Source organism: Pundamilia nyererei, unplaced genomic scaffold (genome assembly GCF_000239375.1).
Source record: "Pundamilia nyererei isolate P.nyererei 1_Seehausen unplaced genomic scaffold, PunNye1.0 scaffold00100, whole genome shotgun sequence".
In the NCBI taxonomy this organism is placed as follows: Eukaryota; Metazoa; Chordata; class Actinopteri; order Cichliformes; family Cichlidae; genus Pundamilia; species Pundamilia nyererei.
In genome coordinates, this window is record NW_005187501.1 from 1365088 (window position 1) to 1377690 (window position 12603).

General features: G+C 41.7%; 1 protein-coding gene across 1 annotated transcript; it reads left to right on the top strand.

The window, feature by feature from the left end:
• Positions 1-1150: 1150 nt before the first annotated feature.
• Positions 1151-2938, top strand: bhlhe23 (basic helix-loop-helix family, member e23). The gene has a single exon (XM_005740459.1). The coding sequence runs from the start codon at positions 1541-1543 to the stop codon at positions 2222-2224; it is 684 nt and encodes a 227-aa protein (XP_005740516.1). The 5' UTR covers positions 1151-1540; the 3' UTR covers positions 2225-2938.
• The last annotated feature ends 9665 nt before the right edge of the window (positions 2939-12603 follow it).

The window sequence follows — 12603 nt, forward strand, 5'->3', positions numbered from 1 at the left end:
TATATACACCTCGTCAAGCTGTCGCACTAGAGCATTTTTAAGGCATCTCCACAAGGTGGCACCATCACCTAAACAAAAATATACACCAACATAGGGGGAGCAGAAATGTACAGTGTATGGCTTTAGTTACGGGAGGCTTCACCGTGGTGTAATGCTCTACAGTGAACTCAGAGTGGCACCGTTATCTCAGCTATCAACTTAGTGACAGTCAGGACACCTGTTCCTCATCCTCAGGAAGTGTCTGACTTGCACTCTAACACCTACAGATATAATGACGTTTTAATTCTGATTATCGTTTGGTATATAATTGTATTACAATTCTTTATTTAGCAGATTTAGCAGATATTTAGAGATCTCAAGTTGACGCTGAGCTATTTTCTTTAAATTCTATCAAAGCATCCTATTGTCTCTTCTTGCAAAGAAGAGTATTGGCCTTTAATATTATCGCAAATTGTGACGATTTTCATGACATTTGGTTACTGATTCTTTCACTAATCACTGACTGGATAGTGTAAGGGGCTGTAACACCTGATGTCTGAGTGTATCTGCCCACGAGCTTTTGTTGGTGCTGATAGCAGAGTGCAGGTGAACGGCGGTCAGGAGGACTGTGGGTTCATTGTTAGGACTATCAATCAGAGAAGGCTGCACAATTGAAACTGATGCCCAAAACTGTCACTGCACTGTCAGCTTGTCTATCTATCACATTCACTTCAAAAAGCAAAACGCTCGAACCTGGAGGTCACATTCCCAAACCTCACAAAATGTCCTTTACCTGATCCCTCACTATGTTTCTGATCTAGACTTCTTCAGATAGGTGAGTCCTTTTTCTCCAACGACCTAGTCGTATGTTAAGGCTTGAGCTCTTCTTCATTTGTGCATTTTAAATGCCTAAAAAAATCCTACAAATACCTCCAACTTCAAGTTTATTTAAAGTATCGGAAAGAACAGTTTTGTTAAATTTGTATTTATTCGTGGAGAGTGCCGGCATACACGCGGCTGAGTCAGTTTGTGTTGCATTTATCGCTTTGTGATTGAAATTGGGAGCAGACCTGCGCTCTTCCTGAGTTAATTAAAACGCCCCCCTGATTGGACGGGCAGATAATCCCGACGGGCCTCGTGCTCCTACTAACTTGCAAGCAGGGCAGAGCGCCAGTCACAATCTGCCCAAGGCGAGGGAGGGCAAGAAAGACGCGCGAGAGGAAACCGACCGTACGAAAGGGACACGAGCGCTCCGGTCTCAACGAGCACAGTTAGAGAAGTGTTGTTGAACGTGGGCTATGCGCGCAACAAGGGGGGAGCGCAGTGTACAGAGGAGGTGAATGCATGTAGAAGCTTCAGATTCACAGCCTCCTTCTTGAAGAGTCACTGCACTGACAGAGGAAAGGAGTGAAGAAGGAGAGGAACTCCTTGGAAACAGCAACTCTTGGAGAGAACTACGCGAGAACACGCTACTGTTTCCGAAACAAAAGCTAGGATAAAGGATAAGGATAAAGGAAGCGCGGTAGACTTTTCCTGGTCAAAACCTGCTCTGGAAGAGAAAATGAATGTCAACGAAGAGAATCTGCTCAAGTCCATCAGCAACGACGCGCTCCTCGACCTGACGCAGCGCTACGGGCAGTCAGCCTTCGGGTTTGGCGCTGGCCATGGTGCTGGAAGCCCCGGCCGGTACCCGCTTACACCTGCCACTGATTTCCTCTCCGGGCAGACCGCGAAGTCCAACGAGAGCGGCGGGGAACACACGAGCGACGACGAGGATGGCTTCGACTCGCTGGAGTCCCGGAAAAGGGGCTCGTCATTTGGGGACGACAAGCCCGGAGGGGCCCTCGCTAAGAAGAGCAAGGAGCAACGGTCCCTGCGGCTCAGCATCAACGCCCGCGAGAGAAGGAGGATGCACGACCTGAACGACGCGCTGGACGGCCTGCGCGCCGTTATTCCCTACGCCCACAGCCCCTCGGTGAGAAAACTCTCCAAAATAGCCACTCTCCTCCTGGCCAAGAACTACATCCTCATGCAGGCGCAGGCTCTGGAGGAGATGAGGCGGCTGGTGGCGTATCTGAACCAAGGACAGACCATAACCTCACCGATCCCCACCGCCCTGGCACCCTTTGGACAGGCTGCCGTATACCCCTTCTCGGGTTCCGCACTCGCCACCTGTGCCGAGAAGTGCACTACTTACTCTGGGGCACCGTCGAGTCTCTTCAAACACTGTAACGACAAGCCTTGATTTGCTTTAACTCTTTTTCCTGAACTTTTAGCCTACCTATACTGCACCCGTGTCGGTCTCTCACCCACCCTAGTTATTTTAAAACCATTCTGTGGGAAAAAAAAAAGAAGAAAAAAAAGAAACGACTTTAGTCTAATGCATAATCTTAAGATATGGTTAAGTGAGCATATTGCAATGTTTCATCCAGATTTAACTGACGCTACATAGAAACTGAACTGCTTAGGCCTTCTTATAGGATGACGTCCCTGTTACTTTGTCGCTTGTACTTTACAAACACTTACAGGCCATGTCCAAATTTGGGTAAATTTGAGAAAGCTTTTGTTATCAGCTCATTTGTAATCTATGCAACATTCAGTAACAACAACACGAAACGACGAAACGGGACCCAATGCTACAACATTTAGATTTGAAACCGCAATTAAGGCTTCCCCCGACTGACTATATGATGCTATGTGGGAGATAAAAAACACAACTTTATGTGATTCTGACTGATATTTTCTGATACCATGTGTTGACAGGTTTGTTTTTATTTTACGTTACTGCACATCTCTCATGATTGTATTGTACAACTTAAAAAAAATCACTTGCTTCAAGCCCGGTTATCTTAATGGTTATATGACTACAGCCTATCAACTGAAGAAGCGTTTTGGTTGTGTTGCAACATGGATTTCATATATTGTTTATATGTCTTTATAATTAAAACACATATCTATGCTCGGACTCGGTTTGCTTCATTTCAACAACAACGCCACAGCTTTAAAACAATTTTACACGAGACACACCGCTGACATGATATTAAAACTTCAGGCAGTGTAAAAATACACACTTTACTTAATTTAAAATTTCAAAATTTTCAAATGCATTCTGTTTATATTTACGTTCCGGACATAATGCCGTGTTCTTTAGGAAACCCTGAAAAAACTGACACACTTTTAACGCATCTATTTTTCAAGGCAAACAAATGGGAGAATAACGGTGCATTGTAGCCACAGACAAATTTTATATGTGAAAAAGAAAAGAAAAACTATCACGCTGCTAACATGATCTCTACTTCTTACCCTCTGAGTTGAACCCCCCACTCACCCCGCAAAAAATGAGTTGGCATTTTTCTGTTCTTGCATTTCAAGCCTTTGACATGAAGAGATGGGTCTAAACGAGCTCAGTGGGGCTGGTGAGGCCTGTTTGGCACGCAGTGGGGTCGGTGGCGCTGAAGGGAAGTACGCAAGAGCCGCCCGGGGCACCCAGGACCTGTCTCTGGTTATTTGGGTGATTGTATGCTTCCTTGGCGGGCTCTTAAAGCCTGGACAGCTATTAACACGATTTCTGCTCCTGTCTCTTTGGTAGACAATTCACTGAACGTTACAGGGCCAGCTCCCCTTTGCAGGTTGGGCACTGGATGAATTTAGAGCAAAGTATATACATATTTAAAAAGAAAATATGCTTGGTATTTGTACTGGTCAGAGAGAAGTGATATTCACATTCCTGAAAACAAGCATTTGTCTTTGTTTTTGATCATCTCTAACTGTCTGATAGTATCTCTGTTTGGCACACTAATAACAAGTCCATGTTATCGCTAAGTTTACATATCAGTGCTTTATTATTTCTCTTTTTAGTTATAGTATCGTACATATGTTAATGTAAATAGTCAGATTTCCATTTGTGGTTTTGGGGTGTAAATAAAAAACATCTAACGTCACAAAATATATTACATATTTAACCTATTGATCTGGAAATTAACACTGAACAAAGATCCACACAGTAGTAGTGGATTAAACAACCCTTCCATTAGACTGATTACAATTGTAAACCGTTAGGTAAATGTGCTCTTTTTCAATCACCACCAGCCTGAAAAGTACTTTGATTTGTAAGAAAGAACTTAGAAAAAATGAGTAACACCAGAATAAATGTTGCTTTTAATCTCACAGGTGCTTTTCCTACACTGACATATTCACACTCATTTGTGTTCTTTCTACTTGCTCCGATGAATACATTAAACCAGACATTTGTTCTTGAGCAGTCTGGTAAATCTAGTCAGAGACTAAGTGATCCACCACAGTGTGTCTCTCTTACAATTTAGATACATGTCACAACAACAGGCCACCCATGGCATCTTAAATGGGACCTTTGATGACACATGCCTTGTCTGAGGCCCCGTGAGACAGTTAGGACAGCGGAGATGAAATGTGACAAATGCTGCCAATGATGTGAGGACTCTGGCCCTGTGCTTCATCAGTCCTTGTGCAGCCTAATAGCCATAAATGAGACTGTTGCTTTTTGTGTACCGATGATTGGGTGGTCACTCTTCCTCCCTATAGGCCTCAGATGTCGAGCTAAAGAAATATATGTTATATTTTGGCACCTTATTATCTTAATGGCCATCAGCGTGCATAGTGGTAGTGTGTTATTTGACATGTTGGCTATACATTAAGACAGATTTGTGGTCTTACTGGTCACATGATGGTGTTCCCCGATGCTTTAGCCAGTCAGCAGTGAATGAAGTGTGTTTTAAATAATCATTTATCTTCATTTTTCTGTATAACGAGGGCACTTTTGTGTGTTTTACAATTTTCGTAAATGTAAATCAGAATCTGAAGATGTGGGAAGTGGCAAACATTCCTTTTTCTTGTTGTGCAACATGTTGACTGCTCATTTAATTTGCTGATAAATGGACTCAAATTAAATAACTGTTCTTAATTATCCATGTAATAAATTGATAATTACATGGATAATTCATGTGACTTAAAGTAAGTGTCTAATGCAATATCAGAAAGTACAATTTGGTGTTTAAAAATATTAAAATTGAGAGAAATGTACATATCTTTTTTCATAACTTACAGTAAAAAAAAAAAAAGAAAAGAAGAAAGAATAAAACAAACACACGTAAAAAAAACTACAATTATACAAACCCATTGATTTTGGATGCAACACAGAAAATAGATACATTTCTGGATATGCTCCGGGCAAGGTTAAAAACAAAATCTGCCGCATGTTTGTGAAGGCTACAATTATAAAAACAAGATTTAAAGTCATCATTTAAAACTATGAATGAAGTACAGTGAAAGACAGTTATGTGTACTTATATTCCTCATCTGGACCTGTCTGATCTGTTCTACCATGACAGATTGTGGAGTCACCTCACACACAGAATTTAAAAATAGTCATATTAACCTGCGTCATCACTGTCCTCTCCTCACAAAAACACATTTTCAAACAGGTAGTGGGAGTACTGCAGTTGAACGTAGATTCATCTCTAAATATGATATAATCCAGGTATTTCAAAGTGTTGAAAGAAAATATTTTACTATAAATGCATTGTAGTATTGTATAGCATATATTAAGATTGCAAACTATTATTGCTGCCTTTTCTCACCTATTTTCTCTTGTGGACAGTGTATTTATTCGGAGAAATCCTCGGTGCTTTACTACTCTCACAGCCCAGTGTGGTGCAGGAGTACGGACAGACTGTGTGATGTCTGTAAACATTTGTGTTTGCTCTCGGTGGGATAGAAAGGGAGTGATTTCATTACCATGGCTCAGAGCTTTGAGGTATGTTTGTGTGCTTTTCTCCAACCCGATGGTATAGTACTAAAACCATATGCCCTTAAGTGCGTACCTCTGCCTAATGCATCTGACAGCGCTGTTTTCTCTAATTAAGTTCTCTCCATGTGCAAGCTCATGTGTCTGATGCACATTGTAGCACTCCGTTTCACACACACATAGCCCAACACACAAACTGTGCTTACAACAGGGGCCTTGAAGGAAAATGAACACCCTTCGACTCTGATTAAGCTTACTGCAGGGGGACCAAAGGGTTTATTAAACATTAGAGATTTTTTGTCTTCATTAAAATGCGCTCACAGAAGCATAGTTGAGGCTTTGTATGTGAAGTGGCATTGAAGGCTTGTTTTTATGCAGGTTCCTGAGAGGGGGAAGGGGCGAGGATGTGAGATAGAGAATAGACCTAGGCAAGTGGATGTGTGCGCGGGGGGTTCATCAGTGTGTGGAGTAAAAAAGAGGGCACAGCACGTGGAGGAAGAGATGAGGTGCTGAGGAGATGAGAATGCCAGAGGTTGCACTGTAAGGATGCCCCACATTCACCCACCCAGCCACCCGTGGACCTCCAACTTCTCTGCTTCACTATGACATCACACTTTGTCGTCCCTCCCAGCCCCGCCTTGTCGGAAGCGATAAGCGGGTGAGTCAGTTGGTTCCGAGGAGCCATGTGATTTGGGGCGACGTTCCTACAAGTGTAGCGGGGACGGGCCAGGGCCTTTCATTCGTTAATCAGATGTCTAAAGGGGGGTTGGAGAGAGGATGTCTGTTTGTATGTGTCTGTGTTTTTGTGCATCGTGTGAATGTGTGTGCGCGGATGCCCGTGTTTTGTGCTCATATGGCTGAAAACCCTTGAAACATGGCAGCCATGCAAAGCGTTTTGCCTATCGCCACAAGGCACCTGACACGACGCATGGTAGACCCAGACAGTGTGGCAGGGGCCAAATTGGGCCTGGTAGGGGGGGAGAGGAGCTGGGATAGGCAGCACTTGATGACAACAGTCTGAGCCATTGTTGAAAATGATATCCTAGGCCAAAATTACCCTCATTTTTTGTTGATCCCAGGACATTTTGATTCTCAAAGGCTCAATTTTCCTTCAAGACCTCTTTTGCACTTTACTAAAGCTTTTCTCACCACTACATTCTCCTGCTAACTTGCCTCTATTTCTCCTCCTCCTGCAGTCCCTCCCCCTTTTTCTATCCCTGTGCTCATCACACTCTTTCTCCTTTAGCTTGTTGTCTTGACAGAGGATATGAGCTGACAAACGGGGGCATCCGTTATTGTAGCATGGCCTAATCTCTGTAATGGTCCCAGACATACATAACTGGTGGTGGGCAAACACTAGACATACACAGACACATAGACACGCAAACACACCTCAACTTACTAGACAAATGTACATGAATGCCCTGGAGTCAGCAATCAGCAAACCCTCCATCACACTGTATCTCCTTCTAGTCCCAAAGACTTACCCTAACTTTAAACACTTCTTGCCTAGCACTAACCAGTACTCCAACTTTAAACCACATCTCAGCCATTGAATTTGAAGAATTATCGACAAGGCACGTAATGCAGAAGTAAAGTATACACCCATCTACACGCGCACACACACACTTTCACACACAGGCCCCAGCACCCCTCTCGCTGCTCAGTACCAGCTGAGGAGCACCATGGTTTTGTGGGGAGCAGGGGGAGCTCGTTATCCTCATTAATTAATGACAAAAGCGATGTAATTGGCCATCCATAATCCTCCATGCGGAGACGGTGTGACAGGCAGGGCCGGGACCATCCTCTACAGCGAGTGCTACTCATAAACACACACACCGAGGGTAAATGAAGACACATTTCATCCTGTTTTGTGCGTCAGTATTTATGTGTGGCTTCTGATGCACATTAACTGAAAGACATGCAAAGTGATACCAAAGGTTGCAAGAAGAGGGAAGCGTGACTCTGTGGGTTCCCACAGTTTCGGTGTCATTTTACACAAATGAAGAACATTTCAAAGTGTGTCACTTGGTTTTTAATTCTCATCTTATTGTACTGTTTAAGGCTGCACTGGGCCCAGGCTGGAGCACCACACTGCAACATGCTGTAACCCCCCCACTCAGGATGAAAAGACAAGATTAATGGCACTTCCTGTCGCTGACGATCTTGCACTAGCCTAATTAAAACCACTGGAACATGCGCGTAGCCAAGGATCAGTGGCTTTTAATGAGGAGCTTGTAGGCTGATTTGGGCCTCATTTTCTGCTTAATAAGGCCGGTTTAAAAAGTAATTTTGGAGGGATGTGACTCCTTTAAACCTGCTCATTATCAATGATAGCGCTTCACTTAAGTACTTCAGGAAACGCTGTGTTTAATTAATATTGTGTCGCGCACATGGATTAGCTGACAGGCTGGAATGGTGGAGTGCAAGCAAGTGAGCAAGGGAGCTGGAATTGATGAAGAACTTTCAAGGGCACTGATTTCATTAAGCAGCTTCATTACAGCCCAAATAACTCTTCATGTCATTTCAGTGCTCCAGTCACTCTTACTGTGCACATACACACACATACACACTCACTCACACACACACAATAATCCTTTGCCGAACAAGGAAGGCGCAGCAACAACTTTTACATTTTAAGTGAAAAGAAAGACAATGACAGTTTTGCTTCAGGTGATCTTGATGACACCCATTCTCAACCTGACAGTGTTTTTCTATTCTTTCTTTGTGCAGTGCTGCCAAACAGAATTAGCAACACTGCATTTTACCATGTTACGTGTTTTGTTTTGTTTTTTTCATTTTCTCCTCTTCCCACAGCTTTTTCTTTGAAAGCTCATAAACATTAAGGTCAAGCAGTTTAAGGGCTTGTGAGTGCTGTCACAACTTTCATTGTGCATTTCTAACCCACCCACAATACAGAGGCTACACAAAAGCTCTTACAGCCTCTTTATCCCATTGTGTTAATCTTCTTAGCCCCCTGACTTCACTGTTCAATATGTATAGAGCAGAAAAGAGCTGGACTTGAGGGGCTTTGAGTGTCATACAGCTCAGCCTCTGGGATTTTCTTCACTCTAGGACTAATAACCACAAACAATCAGTCGGAGGACCCTGCTCTGTTACAGTAGGCTGTTAAACTGAGACAAGTGTACATCAGTCATTCTAGATTCCAGCAGCTGATGGTGTTCATTTTGTTTCATTTGATGTGTAAAATTTGTTTTGGTGTGGGCAATGTGTGAAAATGTGCTTAGACAAAAAGACCCTGAATGACTTAGCGCAGTGGTTCTCAGTGATTTTCTGGCATGCCCCCTCACTTCTCAGTTCACTTCTCACAACCCACAATTTTTGTCAATGATTAACAATAACAAAAGATCCAAGCTAGCTTCTAGTTGCATAAATCTCAATCTGATTGCATTAGCAAACTTTTTTTGTTTAAAAAGGTAATTCATTCATATTTTTACGCCGATCATCCATGCCCTTCATGCAGTGGCTTCGTGTCCTGCCAGTGTGGCCATCCCACAGTTTGAGAATCATGTAGTTTGTGATTTCAGGAGGGAAATAAACTCGCCAGCATCAAAGGAGTGACAACACCAACATCAAATGTTCAAAATTTCATAGCAATCACAAGCTGGTGAAATAGACCAAAGTCGTGGCCTAACTGACACAGTTAGAAATACTTCACTCATCACAGCTGAAAATCACAAATGTGTAAAATCCTCAAAGCTAACTGAAAAAGTGAACCCAAAATTATGTTTCCTTAATTAACCCTTTTATTGGAGATATAGTAAATAACTTCTGTTTCTTTAAGCTGCATGACAAAGAAAAAGAAACTGTTTATGACTCATTCTGGGGCAAGGAGAGAGAACTTCAGCGAAAAAAACAAGCTTTACATTCTGGGGAAGAGAAAAATTGGAAAAGAGACATGCTCGGTTTAATCTCCAGAATGGGAAACTGCTTACATTATTTTTCGCCATGCCTTGTTGATAGTATTCACACTGTACAACATCCTATCAGGTAATATCACAGTCTTTGAGGGATTAGCGGGAATAAGAGGGCTTTTATTCTGTTTTTTGGAAGGGATAATTCCTCTGAAATATTCGAACATTTTATTACTAATATGAAAATGGATTGAAGAGTATTTGTTTATTTTGTCCATGCTTAGGTTTCTCTGGGACAGTGTAGTGGACAAGCAGGGTGATTTTAGTGATTGACAGCGAGAGGAACAAATAAACAGACAGATGCTTTATTCTCAGAGAGGCTGGGTTTTAGCATCACTGTTATGCAATAAAGCCTCTCTCTTTCTCTCTTAGTAAGAAACAGGGGTTTTCAAGGCTTTTGATTTTTGCCACCCTCTTGATGTAGCATCTTGAGCTACATAACCAAGTTAGCTTCTGGCTGCTAATGCTAATCCCACAGTGGTTAATACAGGAGCTCTAGATAAGCCATGGACCCACTCTATTGTTATTCCCTTTTCATACAATACAAATAAGAGGATAATAATGCCAGATATGATCCCCGGAGACTGCTATTGTTTTTGATTCTGAGTCAAACAGCAGAAAAACACCTCTTGTTTGTTTCTCCAGTATCCCTTGTTGTTTTTGTTTTGCTATGGTGAATATCTGGAAGGAGATGAAATCATATGTGAGACCTACTAAGCACAGCACTGAAAACATCATCTTGTTAAAAGACAATATTGTTCTCAGCTAATGAATCAATCAACTTATCTAACTGCTAAGCTCCTGTATATAAATCATTCATTATCAATGCTCTGGTAACCTTCCGGTTTTATCTCGGAGGTCCAATTGTCATCCCTCAGGTCTCCTGTCTCAAGGTTGATCTGCACAGAGGATGGACAAGAGACAGCTGCCCATCAGTCTCCTGCTACAGCAGGTCATTAGAGCACAGCCTGTGTTTGTGTCTATGTGTTTGTCATTTACAGGTTTAATTAGACAGTGCTGTTAATGGAGGAGATGACTTTGGGGCTGTGGATGAATGACACTCCCTCATCTCAGGCTGCAGGGCTACAATATGTTTTGCTAAGAGTAGAGGAGGGGAGCTCAAGACGGAGAAATGTGTTAGAGGAGTGGCGATAAAGCAGAAGGAAGGAGGGACGAGTGGGTCATATTGATATTATTTATGAATGGATGACTCTGTGTGTGTGAGTATGTGTGTGTGTGTGTGTGTTTGGTAATGGAGCCCCATACTGTATCACCGTTGGTCCAGGTCACCTGCCGTTCACTCTGTTGTGTTAAGGATTATCCCAGGAAGTGAACTGGAGCAACAATAATATGAAGTGTGCCTCTTACTGTAAGCTCGCCCAGGAGTTGCTGACACACACACACACACACACACACACACACACACACACACACACGCACACACACACATTTTCTGGTTAGGACAGCCCTCCCCCTCTAACAAACACACAAAAATTACATAGTTCATCTGCAACCCATAATGGTGATTTGAATGTTCCATGTTAGGAGGCATTACATGACTTAGACTGTTGCCCGCAAATCATGTATACACAGTATTACTGGAGATCAATATTTTTAAATCTAACATATACAAAACTATCTATATATAAAATATACAAATAAAGACAAGGTTAAGCCACTCTATAATACAGTATGGACTTCAAAAAGTACAGGATAATAAAGATATCAAGATTTTATTTTCTGCAAATTAGCATGAACTTGAGTTGGATGTTGTAAAGACGGTTCTTTTCACCAAGGAACAGAATTATGCCATCATCCACTATAGTTAGTCTGGTGCTTCATACTTTTTGGCGTTGTTTACTTAACAGTAAATTCCTTTCATCAATTACTGAACTTCCTGTGTTTTTTATGTTAGTGAAGAAAATGTCCTTCACTAACATCAACCTGGACTTCATGTTGACAACTGTCCATGAAGTTGCTTACCAATCAACAGACTAAATATATTTGAGCCACGAAAATGGGATCTTTATTCCTAAATTATTTACACGATACATTTGTTAAAGACCTTGAATTAAAGCTTGATGTCTGCAATTCAAGTATTTATTGCATCACAAATCCTTTGTGCTGGTGGCAAAAATTTGAAAACTGCATAATTTTCAAAATACTCACGGAACTGAGAATATCCTACAGTATAATTCATTTAACGTATAAATAAATAAAGAGATAAATAAATAAGCAGATTAATTGAGCCAAATCTTTGTACCCAGTGGTTTATTTCATATTTTGCCATTTCATAAGAGTCATAATCCAAAACCCCGCAGCACATTTGGAATATGTCCATACAGGTGATTCTGTGTTGAATCACATTAAAAACATGTTTTTGCTTCAAACAAACTGCACATGAATAAATTAATTTATTACTACTAAGAATGAAAACAATAAATATCACCAATCCAATGCTATCAGTTAGAATGTATCTTCTGTTAATACTGCAGACAATAAAACCCTATTTTTTTTATTTAAAAAAACAAACAGGAAATAACACGGGATACATTTATCTTATCTTCCTCTTTTATGCACACACACACACACACACACAAACACACACACACACACACACACACACAAAGAGCGAGACAGAGAGCGAGATAGAGAGAGAGAGGGCGAGATAAAAAGTCCTGTTTCCTTCACTTCAGAGGACAGTACATTGATTTAATTCATTCACTTGTCATCACCATAATCAGGAAATTCCTAGAAGACTTAACCTACACAGGGTAACGAGGTCCTCACATTGACTTAATAAACATGTGCGTCCTCACAGAGCCAGTAATACGAGTACACACACACACACACACACACACACACACACACACACACACACACACACACACACACACACACACACAC

Bases quoted from the DNA above. Each gene is read 5' to 3' on its own strand.
- bhlhe23 (XM_005740459.1), top strand. From the start codon at position 1,541: ATGAATGTCAACGAAGAGAATCTGCTCAAGTCCATCAGCAACGACGCG.